The sequence below is a fragment of the Barbus barbus genome (assembly GCF_936440315.1).
Source record: "Barbus barbus genome assembly, chromosome: 31".
NCBI lineage: Eukaryota > Metazoa > Chordata > Actinopteri > Cypriniformes > Cyprinidae > Barbus > Barbus barbus.
Genome location: NC_136759.1, coordinates 655,001 through 673,939, shown reverse-complemented (window position 1 = coordinate 673,939; position 18,939 = coordinate 655,001). Strand labels below are relative to the sequence as shown.

Here is an 18,939-nt window from a genome sequence, read left to right as displayed (position 1 = left end):
ATGCATTATCACTTTCTAAATTAACCATAAACCTAATTAGCTTATAATGTGCAGGAATACTGTTAATTTCCAATATAGCAGGATATTTATATGCTGCTGATTATGCAACATGTCCAAAAAAACACATCATGGTAGTTTTTGTTCATCATAATTATGTTAGATTACAGTGGGTAATATTTACATTTTATACTGGGAATGTTTCAGATACAAGAAGCTCTGTTTGTAGTGCATCTTTATCATATACTTTAAGTGTCTGTATAAATAATTGAGTACGATGCACTTATGCACATAAATGTGTTTACAGTGTAGTGTTTCTGTAGTTATATCTATAATGACGCTGTTTCAGCATGTTTTATGCAGCACAACATAAATAAGTACATTGTACATAATTAGTTTTAGACACCTGCTATAAATATAAATTAATGCACATCAGGTTCTTGTTTTTTTGGAAATTAAATGTGAAAAATGTGCAACTTTTTTCCTCAGAAATGACTTGAAATTATTTACTTTCAGAATTCTGATTTTATATCTCGCAATTTTAACTTTTTTCAGAATTTCTTTTAACATTTATTTTAACTGGTTGATATTATTGCATATTAATGATCATATATTATTTAATCAACGTAAATACATTCATTTATACCAACAAAACTAAAGTCATGGGTTAAATCAGCTATTAGTAGTTCTGTAATGAGCGGTGTCTGGATGCTTGGACTCATAGGATGCACACAGCTAATAATAACTCAACTCAACACAGCAGCTCAGCTCAGCTCTATCAGGTTTATGTAAAGCAGGTCAGAGATGTTCAGTACACGTAAGGCAGGAGTTTATATGGCACTCGCCGGCAGTATTCTCTCCAGGCGTCTCTGTGCTTCTTCAGACAGGACTCTTCGATCTCGTTGGCTCGTTGCCTCAGTAAGTGAAGGCACTGCAGGGCAGGAAAGTACGGCAAGCCGCTGGAGAACCCTGCATGAGACACAAACCAGCTAAACCACTCATGCACTGCTCACACTGAACCTTCTTCACCACATAATGAACAGAGATGGGACAATTCAATTATTAGAATTAATGAAGGCTTTGGAATACATATCTAAGGTTAAAGACCATCAGCAGATTATTGTATAAGTGAAAACATTACAAAATATAAAAGTGCTTAGAAGAAAACGCACTGTGCAATTTTATTTTATATAAATATTTTTCATAACAGGTTTTACTCTAAAATTTGCTATAAAATTAAAACCTTGTGTCTAAATAAGTTATGTTCCAAATGTAAAGTTTATTTAAAGAAAATTGAGGTTCCTGTTTAATTTAGGGTGTTATACCACAAACAGCCACCAGGTGACTCACAAACTCCATTCACATTTTTTTATGCATTTTTCTTTCACATATGTGTCCCTGCAGCACAAAAGCAGTCATGAGTAGCACAGGTATATCTGTAGCAATAGACAACAATACATTGTATGGATCAAAATTATACATTTCTCTTTTATGCCAAAAATCATTAGGATATTAAGATCATGTTCCATGAAGATATTTAGTAAATTTCCTACCGTAAATATATCAAAACTTCATTTTTGATTAGTAATATGCATTGCTAAGAACTTCATTTGAACAACTTTAAAGGAGATTTTCTCAATATTTAGATTTTTTTGCTCCCTCAGATTCCAGATTTTAGGGTGATTACTGAAATGTTCAATAGAGTAAAAAGGCACTAAAAGACACTTTAAAGCTGATCTGAATGCGTTCTGCTCTTAAACGTACCACACGGCAGACACCAGGCAAACATCATCAGAATGTCTCCTGCGTAATTGGGGTGTCGGACCCATCCGAACCATCCAGACACCAGCAGACTGCTTCCCGCCGGGCTGCGGATCGTCTTCAGACCTTTGAGAGACACTGAGATCATCAGCACTGACCAGACCTGCATTCACATCTCCTTCATGACAAATACTATTTCAATTTTGCACTTTCTTGACATGCATTTATGAACTGGTGTGTTGACATGGGTCTTAAAACTCTGCTGCATATACAGCGGAGGAAATGAAGAGGTCACATACGAGCATAGGCCGGATCGTTGGGATTTCTGCGGAAACCATCTTTCTGCTCGTTGGACAGGTAATAAATCAGGAAGCCAGCAGCTGTAAATAAACGGCACTGAGCATTATAACAATCACTAGATTGTAATCAGAGACGTGGAACATCTACGAGCTCTTTTTCATGCAGTGCATTAAATAATGAGGCATTCTCAGAGCTGGCAATACAATGATTTTCTTAATTAGACCTTTGTCTTGTTTTCCACTACAAATATCCAACACTTTTACATTTACTTGAGAGCAAAATGACATGCATAGTAAGTCTAAAATTGATTCAAATTAAGCGAGTTTGTGCTTAAAACAAGAACAAATATCTGCCAAACGAGTCCGAAAAATACACTTGTTTTTCCTTTAAGAATATTTTTCTGAGCAGAATTTTTTCTTGTTTTAAGCATAAACTCAATTAATTTTGATCAGAAAGAACATTATATTCTGCATTACACTATGTTTGTTTTCTAAAGGCCAGGTCTGAAGACTGATTGATGGAGCTTGTTCTCACCGAAGAGCACACAGATGAGGACGGCAGACAGGAAGTGGATGTGATTGGGCCTCTGAAGCAGGAAGTAAACAGGCAGACTGGAGAAGAAAGGGATCCAGATGAACTCGCCCAAAATCATGATGAACCCAATCGGCTCCTCCGTAAACTCTTTGGTGGTCAGCACAGAGCCCTGTCCAAACACATCAGAAACATTATACAGCATCAGACGCCAGGAATACAATACAAACAACAGCTTTCTTTACATCAACATAGTGTTATGAACATTTTGGGATACTGCAAAACAAAATGCATGGATGGAAATGTCAAGACATGCATCAAATCTTAAATACTACATGCTCACCTAATTACCAACACAGCGAGGTCATGTGACTGGACACCTGACTAAGCATTGCACTCAGCACACATGTAGTTTCAGTCTCTCTGTCATTAAAGTTCTGTTCCAGAAAACATCAGGCGTCTGAATGCAGGATAACCTGACCGTGTTTATAATGAAGGAGGACAGAGCCACAAGCTTGAGTTCAATTTGTGACTTTGGATGGAAAACATAGCTAATGAGCAATATTTAAATAAAATTATGGTTTTTTATTAATGTTTTGAATTAGCTTTTAGTTTTATATTCTCAGTTTTTATTTTATTAATATTTTATTGATTTTTAATGTGTTTTTATGCCATTTAGATTTTTATATTACTGTTTAGTTATGTTTTATCTAGATAGTTATATTTATTTCAGCTATATTTTAACAAAAATGTTTTAAAATTTTTGTTTATTTTAGTGCTTAGATTTATTTCAAACAGCCGCACATGACCCTTAAAAACCTGTTTGTGCTGCTGACCTCATCGATGAGGAAGTCCAGTATGTAAATGAGCTGGAAGACGACGACGAGCAGCAGAGAGAGAGACCAGCTCTTCATCTCTACAGCAGTCAGGAGATAATTCACATCCATCATGGCCTGCAGGACCAACACACACACACACACACACACACATCAATCTCTGTTCATTTGATAAACTCAGAATAATGACCTCCACAAACTCACCCAGCCGATGAATCCAATCCTGACCATGACGAAGTGCTTGATGTCGATGCTGCCCAGACGAGGATCCATACTCTGACCCAGAACAAACCTCAGCAGGGGCTTTGCTGTACAACACACACACACACACACACACACACACACACACACACATGACCTCTGACCAGTGTTGGGGAATAACTAGTTACGTGTAACAGAATTATGTAATTTAATTACAAAATAAGGTTACACTTTATTTTAAGGTGTCCTTGTTACAGTGTAATTATAAATTTAAGTACTGAGTAATATTAATTAAGTAAATGTACTTACTATATGGTTAGGATTAGGGTTTGGCTCAGGGTTACCTGCATGTAATTAGGCATAATTAATGGTTATTATTATAGTAAGTACACATATAACATGTAACAAGGACACCTTAAAATAAAGTGTAACCCAAAATAAATGTATCTGTAACCTGGTACATTTCCAAAGCAACCTTCCCAACACATGACCTCTGACCTCAGGCGCTGTGGATAGACAGGAAGGAGTTGAGGTGTGGATCGTACCTGTGTTGTCGTAGGTCACAGGTGCAGAGGACGGTGTTCTGATTGGACACAGGAACAGCGTGAGGCTAAAGATCAGAGAGACGGCCATGCCTGCGCTCACCAGAGAGAAGATCCTGACCGTCACAGAACCGGCCCGCAGAACCCCAGAGAACCACAGAACCAGCATCAGAACCACAGTCAGGAGACACGCATGCAGACCTGCAGCAGAACCGCGTCACTTCAGCAGAACCCATCTCTGATCCACACAGAACTCAGAACCCTTACTATAAATCTTCATATCTGTGCCCAATCTCTTACACACACACACACTCTCACACACACACACACACAGACAGACACACTCACACTCTCACACACACACACACACACACACAGACAGACACACTCATACACACACACACACACACACACAGACATAACAACCTTTTTGCCCCAAGGCCCCTCATATAAGGAAATATTCCAGGGCCCCCACACTGAGACTTTCTGAGCTCAGAAAAACTGATTCAAAACAGCTTTTGCCTTTGTTCTAAATTCCCATTCATAGCAAACATATGAGAGTGGAGCAACTTATCTAAACTCTGAGAAGGAGAACGGGGTTCCTCTTATGGTTCTACATAGCACCATTTGACAAAGGTTCTATATAACACTTAAAGAGGTGAAAACGAGCCAATTTTGTCATGCAACTCTATGTGATAAGAGTCTGTCTTACAAAATAAGTCTCAGATCAAACAAAAAATCCTGGAAGAATACATTAAAGGTTATTGTCTTGATATTTGGGCCCAATCTCTTACTGTTATATTTAAATTTATCGCCATATCAGCTTCATAGTTATTACATGGTATGATACCGATTCCACATTCAACAAACAACACAATAAATACTTATAAAAATAAATAAATAATAAACTTAAACTTGAATGCTAAATTTAGTTGAAAAAGTGTTTCTTGGTCCATCTTACAAAATAATTCCTTAAACGTTATTCTAATAAAAAGTGTTGTCTCATGACATTCAGAATTTGGCACATACATTTGGCATATGTTCAATCCTATAGAAGATTCTTTAAATACATTAACATTTAATAATCTGAAAAACTAGTGCGGCCTGTTTAATACCTTGAATATATACAGCTTGGATCATGTCTGGATTCTCAAGAGTAGATGCATTTTTTATTTCAAATAATTAGTTATTTTCCCATTCTGTTTGCCATATTGATTTGATTAAAGGCTTATTTTCTCTCACCGTTGAGATTGTATTTCAAGTGCTTTCCATCGCAGCCCATCTTGCCTTCTGTCACCTTCATGAAGAAAAGATACAACGCTTAATGACAAATAATAACTCTAGCCAAGGCTGCTGGTTTATGCATGTCATTTCTGATCTCACCTGTCCAACAGGTAGATAATAGAGCGCCACCTGCAGGACAGTGAATAACAGCACCACACACACAGAGGTCCAGTCCCAGATCAGGATTCCAGCAGAACCCAGCAGAACCCACGACTCGGAGGAGGACCGACAGCCGTCCAGCATCATTATGAGAGAAACGCCCAACAAAACACACACCAGAGACAGGTCTGAGACACACACACACACACACTCAACAGCTGGAATAATTGGACACATTATCATACTGAGGCTTATTAAAAAATGCCTTACACTGCTCTAAAACTATTAAGACAAGACATTACAGGCAAATAGGAAAAATGGAGAAAAAACTCTCTGACTTTAATGCATTTTCAGTTTTTAGGAATAAAATGTTATAAAACAGATCTTTCCATTGATGTATGGTTTGTTATGATAGGACAATATTTGTCTGAGATACAACTATTAGAAAATCTGGAATCTGAGGGAGCAAAAAAATCTAAATATTGAGAAAATCTCCTTTAAAGTTGTTCAAATGAAGTTTTGATATATATTCTAGAGCAATAATATACAAGTGCTATAACAAGTCTCAGTCAGCCTAACACAGTACACGTAGCAAGGGTCTTTTATTATTATTATTATATAATAAATAAAATGAAAACAGAATATTTTGTTGTCATATTAGAATTAAAGCTCAAAATACTGTCAACAGACAGAAAAATATATATTTTGATGTTTTAAGGACTAAACTGTTGTATAAATCAATGTGAATGATATATGAACAAACCCCTCAGTAAAACCCCTCAGAATAGAGAGGAATAAAACTCTAAGTGCTGCTGAAGTGGAGAAACAAACTCTAAATATATATGTATAGTAATGGAAATCTACAGATAAATAAAAATTACATTTATAGTCCTTCGCCATCTTTAAGAAACACATCTCTTCCTTCTTTATTTGACCTCTAACTCCAGCACTCTCTATTCTAATTCTATTATCTATTTATTTTATTTTTTTATCAAAAAAAAAACAAAACACTTGACCGTCTAACACTAGCTTTCTCTATTCTATCTATTGGTTTTCCTTTTGTTGTGTGTATATATATATATATATATAAACCTTGCTAGTCTCTAGGCTAACTGAGTCTTGTTATAGCGCTTGTATTATTGCTCTTTTGTTGGATTTGATTGCTTCTATTGTCCTCATTTGTAAGTCGCTTTGGATAAAAGCATCTGCTAAATGACTAAATGGAAATAAAGTGTAGCAAAGTCAACACTTGAATGTGTATTTTGGATGCTTTCTATTCACTAGTCTAAAACAAGACAAGACATGTTATGAGAGCAAATTCTCAAAAGTGCATGAAAACAAGGTTTTGCCTGTAGTGTCTCGCCTTAAGGACACAAATGTTACTCATTTCTGAATCGGATGGATCGGTGTCATCTTCCACATGTAGATCTAGTGGTGTTGTGTAAACTGAGGTTAATAGATGGTGTTTAGACCTAACTCAAGTACTTACGGATGTTGTTCCATCTACTGTGGACCTGTACCACATCATCATCATGTCCATCCTTTAGCGTCCCGTTACCTGTGTCCTGTAGGGATCTGTTCCTGTGCGTCTGTAGGACAGTCAGAGGTGTGTGAATTTAGGGCGAATCTAGAATAGACGCTTCATTTCATTTCTCAAACTCACCTGATGTTCTTGTTGGGGAGTCATCATGATAATCTGAGAAAGACTCAAACCACTGCATCAACTCTAAAACACAATCAAATGACGTCTGCTTTGCCTAAAATGTGCTCAAATGTGATTTTTAACACTTACCAGAGGTAAAACAAGGGTTTTTATACTTCAGCCGTTACAACAGACTACTGACGTGTTGCGATATCTTCTGCGTGTTGAATGAAACATGCAATAGCTGCAAACGTTCAACTGACAACTTGAGTTGCATAAACTTCCCTCATTCTGAAATCTCAGTTTGATAAAAAAACAAAAACACACACACTTGTACTGTGAATCAGTGTGTTTGCAATCAGATTTGCACTGCAAAAGACATTTAAGAGAGCAAAGTGTGTGTGGCAATTACATCTGTAAGAAACACTCAACAGGCAATAGAGAGAGTCACAATCATATCTAGACTCAGCTCAGCTGTTATAATACACCAGCTCTATTTCTGAATCATAAGCTGCATTACTGCACATATAGACGAGCTAGTTTGGACAATTAAAGGAACAGTTCACTAAAAAAATTTAAATGTGCAGAAAATGCGCTCACGCTCAGTTCATCTGAGATCAGGATGAGTGTTTCTTCATCAGGTTTGTATAAATGTGTCTCTGCATCAGTGTCTCAGCAATGGATGCTCTGCAGTGAATGGGTGCCGTCAGAATGAGAGTCCAAACAGCTGATAAAAACATCACAATTCTCTCATTCTGACGGCACCCATTCACTGCAGAGCATCCATTGCTGAGACACTGATGCAGAGACACATTTCTACAAACCTGATGAACAAACACACTCATCCTGATCTTAGATGAACACATTCTCGTTTTTGGATGAACTTTTCCTTTAAATTTGTTCACTGGTATAATTGATTACAAATAAAAATGCGATGCATGAGTATTTGATGTTTTAATAACAGATTCCCATATACAAACTAGATACTGTGATATTGTTGGCCACATCACCAGACTCGGGCATATAACCGTGTGATAAATGAAAACACATGCAGTGGAAGATAATCGATTTTAAAGTAAAGCAGTGTGGAGGAACGGAAGTTACACTGAAATTATCCATTTTCATCCGTCGGTGAGGCGGGACGCTCTTACAGTTCAGTGTAGCAGATGGGTGCCGTCATCTGTTAGGATACACACGCTACAGTAAGACAAAACATCCTTCAGAACTGAATGCATCTTCAAAATAAAAAGAGAAAAGAAAACAAGTAACAAAAAAAAATCCCCAAATGGATGGAAGTAGTTTAAAAAGCGCACAATAGAAATACACAAAACGTTCCAACATCCACTAATTAGTCCATTTGCATTTCTCCAGTTAGCAGCAAAGACAATTACGAAAACATAAATCCCAAAATATCTGAGATTAAAAAAACAAAACAAACACTTAATGCTACAAAAGACATAAAACATGAGATCCGAGTGTTAAGCATACACACCGTCAGGGCTAAAACACTGTTTTTATCACGAAGTGTTCTGTAATTCTGTGGGAATGATTGTACATGAGTTCATTAGCTTGGCCTTTGTCTAAAATACAAGCAAAGTTCTGCCTCTGGGAGAAGAAACATCCATGCCAGGATCACTAAAGAAGCCAAATTTTCCACATTTATACCAGTGCAATGACCTCAAAGACCAATTTATGTAGTGTTATTCCTCGCAGACTTCTAGAAAGACTCAATATCCTCAAATATGGCTCATCACAAACTTCTCTAACAATTTTAATGCTTTCCCAGTTGGTTTGAGTATTTAGATGCTTTAAATAGGAGCTTGCGAGAAAATAATCCATCCTTAAAGTGTTCGTTTACTGTCAGGATCACAAAAGAGACTCAAAACATTAGCAAAACTGGTTTTGGTGATAATTTGAAATGTATGACTGACAGACTGTGTGATATCCATTGATGTTGTTTTCCTCTCTACGGGAGCGTTTGTTAATGCAGCACTGATCTGCTTTACGGCAAGAATCGAACTGATTGACAGACATCACTAGAAATGATACGACTTTGTCCTTTTGAGAAGTCTGCATGACAAAACTCTAAAAACACACTTCACATTGGCTCTCGGTGATCCCGACCCTTGAAAATGGTCCCTCCAGCGAACTAAAATCATCCTGTAAATGTGCAAAATTTTGCAAGAGGCATAGCAGGTGTAAGGAATAGCGCCTACTCCATGCTACAATAGTTAAATGTGTTGCTCAAACGGCAAAGTTTCTCCCTTCCATTAGATCCAACTGGTATGGAAGCTTATTTCCATCACAGAATAATAATAATAATAAAGAGGTTATTGCGATTTTTAAAAATTTTAACTTTTTTTGCAATTCTGAGTTTATATCTCGCAACTATTTTTTTGTTTATATATTGAATGTTTCTCATAATGGTGAGAAGATAGTCTGAATTGTGAGATAAAAAGTTGCAATAACCCTTTTTATCTTTTATTCCATGGCAGAAATGGGCTTCCACAGTCTTGCGTTCAACAAGGCAAATTTTAGGAGATCCGCTTCTAGTTTGGACTAGCTCTAAACAGTCACGTGAGATTGGCACAAACGTCCGTTTTCATTCAGCGGTGGCATTGTTTGCTTAGCAAAAACTTAGTAAATATATAAAATCTCACTTTCATGGTTCATATACCCTGCCTACCATCTGACACCATTTCTAGACGACACTAACCTCACCTCTCTAGTAATCTATGAAGCAGAAAACTCGAGTCTAGCGGTCGAACAAATGCATGTAACTCTCAGTTCAGGCCCGATGCCAAAGCAAAGGATGCACTTTCTAGCCAGATCGTCACTTATGAAGCACTAGCACACTAGAACAAGAACTCGTCAATCCACATTCAATGCATCTGTCACTATGTACAATATAGGATCTTTATATATTAATTGAGTTCATTATTTCAATAGATGTCTCTGCCGTTATAGAGTAGTCTGAATATGTACAATATAAGTCTGGATGATCAAATAAATAAATAGGAAGTAAAATGGCCGTGGCTTTTGCAGTGAATGTGGCTAGAGAAGAGGCCAGCAGAAGAGTCTCGCAGTCTGTCTGCAGGAGAGAGCCGTGGTGCGTCGCAGCAGTGCATCATGGTCCCGGGGTGTGTTTACGTTCCTGTGCAACTGAAGTGTGTGTTTGGTGGGGATTCAGTGTATAGGTGACTCTGTGATGGACCGGCTCCGGATGCAGACGCGGGAATCGGCTCTGGGAATGAGGCTTGGGCTATACCACCGTCCCGCTCGGAGAGTTTCCATTCTGCGCTGACAGCGGCTGAGACGGGTGCTACGAAAACACAGACAAGAAACAGCACGAGTTCAAATGTGAGCAGTGATGAAATTACTTTGGCAGCATCCAGCATATTTGCTACATTTGAAAATGACTGGCCAAATAAATAAACAATAAATAAATAAATAAGGGCTGTTGGTCCGTTACATGATGTTTCGATTCATTGATCGCAAAATAAATTTGACTGCCACAAAAGATTATTTAAAGCTATTTAGTGTTAAATGAGAAAGTATCAAGTAGACATTACAAATTGTAGCTTTAGAAATAAATATTTTATTTGATTCAACGTAAAATTTATTACACAAACATTTAGGCTACAACTGTCTAATGTATACTATGGAACATAAAAGAAGATCATTTGATTAACATCTCCGTAGTTTTTGTTCATACGATGAAAGTCATTGGTAACCAAAACAGCTTTTTTACCACAAAACAGTTTCACAAAAGAAAGGTTTGAAATGATATTAAATTCATTAAAATTTTGGGTGAACTATCCCTTTTAAAAAAATTTTTTTTTTTTTTTTCTTAAAGAAATTATACTCTAAATATGAAAAATATTTAATTTTAAATATTGAATTAAATTAGAAAGGATAAGTGTCTGTGGCCCGTTAAAAGTACTATAACATTTGTTTTCCGTGGATTAATTTTACATGCGCAACAAGCAGCAAACGATAGAACATGAGGATCACATGGACATCACATCACGCACCTGCAGCGCTTCTGCCAGCGGAGAACATATAGGCTATACATATAAAACAAATAAATAGGCCTATATGGGAAATATATCTTTACTTAAATAATAAATTAAGAAAAAACAAACAAACTGTGCAACAAGCAGCCTAATATGCAGAGTTTCGGTTCATTTTTGTGCTGCACGAAAGGAAACCAAGACGGCAGAAAGCAGCATCTTATTTTTCTTTAGGCCTATTTTACAAAAGCACAAAGATTTGTTTGTGTTGTGAATGTACCCAAATAAAAGCAAACCTTTTACAATTCTGATTATCTTTATGACTAAAAGGAGCAGTTCCTTCCGCTGTAAGAAAGAAATAATTCAAGTGATTGTGCTGGCGCCGCATGCTCGCACACAGTTAAGCTTTGCTACCTTGACAATAATGCAGCCTGTTCATTATCATAATAAAATACAGTCAATCAAACATATGGAACAAAACACACTGCTCAGTTTAAATATGTAGTAAAATCTGTGCTGCTAAGCGTTATAACCGTACCGCCGTAATGTTATGCAAAACATTGTTTTACGTGGATATTGGAACGCCAGTGAAGTAGCTACATAATAATATTTTGGCATTCAAATACATAGCGAATATGGAAATATTTGATTTTGTCGAATGAGAGATCCAACGTTGGTTTCAGTTTCGTTTTAGCCTAAATTAATTCGTTTTGGCTTGTCGTTTATAGGCTATAGCTTCTTATATTTTTAATTCTTGTTCTTTTCTGAAAACTGTTAAATTGAAAGGATTTGTTGTGGAGTGAGGGAAACTAAAATAGCCTAGCTATGTTTACAGTGTTTATTGTAATGTTTGTAAACATTTTGAGTCGGCATTAGGCCTATTTCTGAATGAAATAATCAAATGCAAAATATTTTGATAAATTAGGCCTACTGAAAAAAAAAATTATAATAAATGAATTTTTAAACCGTTTAACTGATTGTAATAATCGGTCAAAATTCTTACGGTCGGTTAACAGTTAACCGGTTACAATGAACATCCCTAGTTCAAGCGGCTGATTCATTCAGGAATGAAGCTTTGAATCATTGATTCATACGATTCGTTCAAAACACGGATTCATTCAGAAACTAAACACCGCTGTGCTGCTCGGAGATGCGCAACAATTCTGCTGTGGCTTTAAAGGTAATATGACTGCAAAATTGAGCAAAAACACATAATATTGTGTTTAAATTATAACATTTATATTTATATTCTTATTTACTGAACTGTTGTATAAAATCACATTTAAACTCGTGATATTTGGGACAAAATCAGTATGTGCAAAATTTACTAGTAAATCCCATACCAGTCGATTTTGTTTTAATTCTTTAAACAATTTCTTTAAACACTCGTTACTTTTTTTTATTCTTTAAATTAATTTTAATTAAGTTTAAGTTAAGTTTAATCCAACATGGCTTATAACTCTTATCAGAAAAACTTTTTAAAAATCCAAATGGGAAAAACTGAATGGAAAAATATGTCTGTAATCAAGACCACCGAAAAGCTGCACGTTTATTTTGACATGCATTTTAATGAACCTTGCGCGCAAATCCAAACGCTTTGCATTTCCATCTCGACTCACCGCTTTCCCGGGTCTCGCCCAAGTGCAGATGAGTCCTTCCTGACACGCCGTGATGATGCAGTCGTTCATAAAGACGAGCACGGTGAGTCGCTCGTGTGCGATTTTCTTGCACACCAGCGGCTCCAGCAGCGGCACCTCGTTCATGCGCGGACACAGCGTGGTTCCCAGCACTTTAGCACCATCTAGCCGGTTGCAGCGCGGCGCCACGTTGATCTTATCGTTGCTTTTGCTGATGTTCCCGAGGCTGTGATAGCGCTTGTGCTCCTTTTCCCCTCCCACTCCGGATTTGTCCGATTTGCGCTCTTGTAGAGAAAGCGTTGCGAAGCGTCCGATGCTAAACGGCACGATTCCTCCTCCTCCTCCTCCGCCACCGCCGCTCGTAACGCTGCTCTCCGTCGCCCCCTGGCTTTTGGAGGTGTTTGCGACAGCGGGATGCGGAAGGGAATTTGAGCGTGACAGTGAGCGAGGTAAAGGCAACGGCAAAGTCGCCGCCTGATGAGGGTTGGAGGGATGGTGGTGACCTTCAACTACGCTGCTTCCGCTCGGGATCGTAGGTCCGAAGGTGTTCGTAATCGCACGGGAGAGCGGAAGCCGCGGATACAGAACGTCGTCCGTCAGATCCCACAAACAGAATTGCGTGTCTTGCCCAACCGATCCGAAGCGGTACGTCACGGACGAAGCTCCGCCTTTGGAGCTGTGCCGTGAAAGTCGCGAAAGCGTGCTGCTGGTTCGCACGCGACCGAATTGCAGCGCCCCCTGCTGGAAATCCTCCTCGCTGCCGCTGAGCTCCATCGGCTCCTCATCCTCCAGTTTCGTTGTGAACGGGTCGAACGCGACGACGTTGACCCATGACTTGTGGCCATGTCCACGCGCGACGACACGACTCTCTGCGAACGACCAAACCGTCACTAAATCGTCTTCTCCGCCCGTTGCGAGATACTTCCCATCGGGGCTCCAGGAGACGCAGAGCAGCCCGCCGAAGTAACTCTTCATCACGCCTTGAAGCTCCATCGAGTCGAAGTGGAAAACACGCAAGCAGCCGTCTTGACCGACGCAGGCCACGTGAACGCCATCAGGCGAGAAGGCGAATTCGTTAAGCCCTCCCTCGCCGACTGCCCAGCGGAACAGCGGGTTACGAGGCGTTTTGGTTTTGCAGGCGTAAACTGCGAAGCCCTCGCCTTGACGGAGCAGACAGTACTGCGGCGCGGTGGTGCCACATGGGTGCTCCACGTTATAGAGGTAGAGGTGACCGCTGGCGTGCGACGCGAGGAAGAGGTTCTCCGACTTGGGAAGCCATTTGAGACAAGTCACCTTCGATTTGTCTATCAGCCTCTGGGGAGAGAATAATAATAATAATAATAATAATAATGTTTCAATTAAATAGCGCATTTCCAGTACTCAAGGTCGCTTTACAGTGAAGGTGCAATTAGAAAAGAAGAACATCAGTAAAATAAGCAAACATGACAAACATAAGCACAAGCAGTGTTGGGTAACGCAATACAAGTAACGCGAGTTACGTAATCAGATTACTTTTTAAAGTAGCTAGTAAAGTAACACATTACTTTTTAATTTAGAAGGAAATATCTGAGTCAAATGCATAACTCCAGTTCCTGTGTTTGTGATGTATTGAGTGACAGCTCTGGTGTTGAGAGAAATCAGGAGTAAGTGCAGAGCGTGGTGTGTGAACATGATCTTACTGTAGTTCTAGACTAAATATCAACATGATCTTACTGTAGTTCTAGACTAAATATCTACATGATCTTACTGTAGATCTAGACTAAATATCAACATGATCTTACTGTAGTTCTAGACTAAATATCTACATGATCTTACTGTAGATCTAGACTAAATATCAACATGATCTTACTGTAGTTCTAGACTAAATATCTACATGATCTTACTGTAGTTCTAGACTAAATATCTACATGATCTTACTGTAGATCTAGACTAAATATCAACATGATCTTACTGTAGTTCTAGACTAAATATCAACATGATCTTACTGTAGTTCTAGACTAAATATCTACATGATCTTACTGTAGATCTAGACTAAATATCAACATGATCTTACTGTAGTTCTAGACTAAATATCAACATGATCTTACTGTAGATCTAGACTAAATATCAACATGATATTACTGTAGTTCTAGACTAAATATCAACATGATCTTACTGTAGTTCTAGACTAAATATCAACATGATCTTACTGTAGTTCTAGACTAAATATCTACATGATCTTACTGTAGTTCTAGACTAAATATCAACATGATCTTACTGTAGTTCTAGACTAAATATCTACATGATCTTACTGTAGATCTAGACTAAATATCAACATGATATTACTGTAGTTCTAGACTAAATATCAACATGATCTTACTGTAGTTCTAGACTAAATATCAACATGATCTTACTGTAGTTCTAGACTAAATATCAACATGATCTTACAGTAGTTCTAGACTAAATATCAACATGATCTTACTGTAGTTCTAGACTAAATATCAACATGATCTTACTGTAGATCTAGACTAAATATCAACATGATCTTACTGTAGATCTAGACTAAATATCAACATGATCTTACAGTAGTTCTAGACTAAATATCAACATGATCTTACTGTAGTTCTAGACTAAATATCAACATGATCTTACTGTAGATCTAGACTAAATATCAACATGATCTTACTGTAGTTCTAGACTAAATATCTACATGATCTTACAGTAGTTCTAGACTAAATATCAACATGATCTTACAGTAGTTCTAGACTAAATATCAACATGATCTTACTGTAGATCTAGACTAAATATCAACATGATCTTACAGTAGTTCTAGACTAAATATCAACATGATCTTACTGTAGTTCTAGACTAAATATCAACATGATCTTACTGTAGTTCTAGACTAAATATCATCATGATCTTACTGTAGTTCTAGACTAAATATCAGCATGATCTTACAGTAGTTCTAGACTAAATATCTACATGATCTTACAGTAGTTCTAGACTAAATATCTACATGATCTTACTGTAGATCTAGGCTAAATATCAACATGATCTTACTGTAGTTCTAGACTAAATATCAACATGATCTTACTGTAGTTCTAGACTAAATATCAGCATGATCTTACTGTAGTTCTAGACTAAATATCAACATGATCTTACTGTAGTTCTAGAAGAGAGTTCTAGAGTTTGAGTGCAGCATCACTGAACGATCTACCCCCCACACACATGATATCAGCAACATTAAATTGATCAAAACTGGCATTTATAATGTTACAAAAGATTTCGGTTTCAAATAAATGCTGTTCTTTTGAACTTTCTATTCATCTGCGAATCCTGAAAAATAAAATATATCAGTTTCCACAAAAATATTGGGCAGCACAACTGTTTTCAACATTGATAATAATCAGAAAATTAAGCCTTATTAGATTTTTTGTCATATTGTGACATTTTCTTTAAATTCCTATTACTATATGAAATGAATTTTTTAAATGCACTATAGTTCTTAATTTAAAATTTTAAAATGTAATTTTTTACAAAAAAATATAGTTCTTAAAATTTGCTATAATACTTTATGTAAAGCTTTACAAAGATCCAAATAAAAAAAATTAAATTTCAAATAAATTTGTTCTTTTGAACTTTCTATTCATCTAAAAAACTGAAAAATAAAATGCATCACGGTTTCCACAAAAATATTGTGCAGCACAACTGTGTTCAACATTGATAATAATCAGAAATGTTTGTTGAGCAGTAAATCAGTATATTATTATGATTTCTGAAGATCATGTGACACTGAAGACTGCAGTAATGATGCTGGAAATACAGCTGCAGATCACAGAAATACATTACAGTTTAACACATATTCACACAGAAAACAGCTGTTTTACATTATAATAATATTTCACTATTTTTACTGTGTTGTTTGATCAAGCAAATATAAACAAATCCTACTGACCTCAACTTTGTCTAATCACACTGCACTACACAATCAAAATAAATTCTTATGTAATATGAAAAAAATCATAATTGTCCTAAAATAGGCTTCATTCTGTGGGTGAAATATTATTATTGAGTCACATGCTGAACTATAGAGTGAACATGTTTTGTCTGCTAAACATGAATATTATACATAATTCTTCAGCAATGTTACTTGTTCAATCCAAGATCAACTTTACGGTGTATATAAAAAAGGTCATGTAATAAAGAGAGTGATTGTTTATCATTTTAAGGGGTCCCTGCTTCCCATTAGATTGACTAATTTAAACTGCCACAAGGAAATTACTAAATGTTTGCGGCTGTTTGAGGAAGAAGATCTAAAGAGGGTTCCTGTTTTCATATTACTGATTTAGAAACTTGAAGGAGCATCTTAATGATTGCAGATGGATCTCCAGTCATGGTTTGTTCACAAAATACTTAAATTATGAATTGTTCAGCATATTCTTTGAGACATGATTCATCATGAAAACTAGGATGTGGTAATATGGTGTATCTGTTTGCATCAGGGGCCAGTTGTTCAAAAGTTATCTGATCGGATCTTGGACATCGGATTGGATCAAATCTTGAGATTGGGTTGTTCAAAAGAAAAAAAAAGGATTCTGAATTTGGATTAGATCACAAAATCCAACCTTGGTTTTGATCTGGATTAAATCCTCAGTTTGTGTTGTTCAGAACGTTTTATTAAGATTGGGATACTTTTGATCCATAAAACGGGATTATTCTGATTCCAGCAGAAGGGTGGATTTCAGGAACAAAAATGTGAAAAACTATAAAACTGGTCCAAAAAAATACAACATTTTAATCGCATTTAATTTGGGGATACATGTAATAAATCGCCAAATCTCCAAACAGCTGTCAATATCAAACAGAAATATTATATTTAATTTAAAGTTTTTTTTTTAAATCATTGGCACAATCATCAGAGACGGACCGGTCAGAAGTAGTTATTTGTGCAAATGCAATGCAAAAGTAGAATGCAAAACATTGGGATTTTTAAAAATAAAATTTCATCATCATGTCCCTTTAGGGGCTCCGTAGAGCACTAGCAATCCAGATTTGGAAATCTGAAAAAGTGTGTATCTGGATCAGAGTGATCAAATCCAATTTTGCTTTGAAAACCTGGCACAAAAGTAAGATGGGTTTCCTGATCCTGGATAGCAATACATGGGATTCCCAAATCCAGATCATTCTGATCCAGATTTAACTTTTTGAACAACTGGCCCCTGGAGTTCACACCAGGCTCAGGTGATCCGGTTCACTCATCTGAGACCAGATCATCTGATACTCATCTGCTCACCTCCTCGTTGAAGAGCTTGCTGGTCTCCTTCTTGATGGGGTCGAGGTACTGCACTTGTCCGGCAGAGAAGCCCACGATCAGAGCCACGCTGTCAGCCGTGGCCGAATACTGATTAAAGTCATGACAGGTGGGCTGAGTTCCCTTATAGATGCGCTTGTCTATGGGCTTACTGAGATCCACTGCCTGAGCACACACACACACACAGACACACACACACACAGACAGACACACAGACAGACGTGTGCACACACACACACACGCAGACACACACACACACACACACAGACAGACACACAGACAGACGTGTGCACACACACACACACACGCAGACACAGACGCACACACACGCAGACACAGACAGACACAGACGCACACACACGCAGACACAGACAGACGCACACACACACACACACACGCAGACACAGACAGACACAGACAGACGCACACACACACACACACACACACACACACACACACAAAGACAGACACACAGACAGACGTGTGCACACACACGCAGACACAGACAGACACAGACGCACACACACGCAGACACAGACGCACACACACGCAGACACAGACAGACGCAGACACAGACGCACACACACACACACACACACACACACACACACACACACACACACACACACACACACACACAGACAGACAGACACACAGACAGACGTGCACACACACAGACACACACACAGAAAGAGCAATGTTATTTGTTCTGTATTTTTTATTCTTTTTAATTTTATTTAAATGATTTTCCCTATTTTTCATATGTGAAAATGTTTATGTATGTAATTGTTAGTCAAATAATTATT

General features: G+C 37.5%; 2 protein-coding genes across 2 annotated transcripts in view; both read right to left on the bottom strand.

Annotated features, from left to right (window-relative positions):
- Positions 1-762: 762 nt before the first annotated feature.
- Positions 763-7,337, bottom strand: LOC306850928 (delta(14)-sterol reductase TM7SF2). Its single transcript, XM_079386901.1, has 11 exons — positions 7,215-7,337; positions 7,041-7,140; positions 5,552-5,739; positions 5,411-5,465; positions 4,172-4,369; positions 3,630-3,733; positions 3,426-3,542; positions 2,593-2,761; positions 2,058-2,138; positions 1,762-1,884; positions 763-966 (listed from the first exon to the last, which is right to left on the bottom strand). The coding sequence occupies exons 1-11, from the start codon at positions 7,239-7,241 to the stop codon at positions 806-808; spliced, it is 1,323 nt and encodes a 440-aa protein (XP_079243027.1). The 5' UTR covers positions 7,242-7,337; the 3' UTR covers positions 763-805.
- A 794-nt stretch (positions 7,338-8,131) lies between these two features.
- The window catches only part of LOC306851445 (WD repeat-containing protein 20-like), a 12,823-nt gene continuing 2,015 nt past the window's right edge, over positions 8,132-18,939 (bottom strand). The window contains exons 2-4 of the mRNA XM_079387679.1: positions 18,116-18,298; positions 12,826-14,157; positions 8,132-10,515 (exon numbers count right to left, since the gene is read on the bottom strand). Of these exons, the coding sequence (XP_079243805.1) occupies positions 10,456-10,515; positions 12,826-14,157; positions 18,116-18,298 (1,575 nt within the window). The 3' untranslated portion in view covers positions 8,132-10,455. The remainder of the gene's footprint in view (positions 10,516-12,825; positions 14,158-18,115; positions 18,299-18,939) is intronic.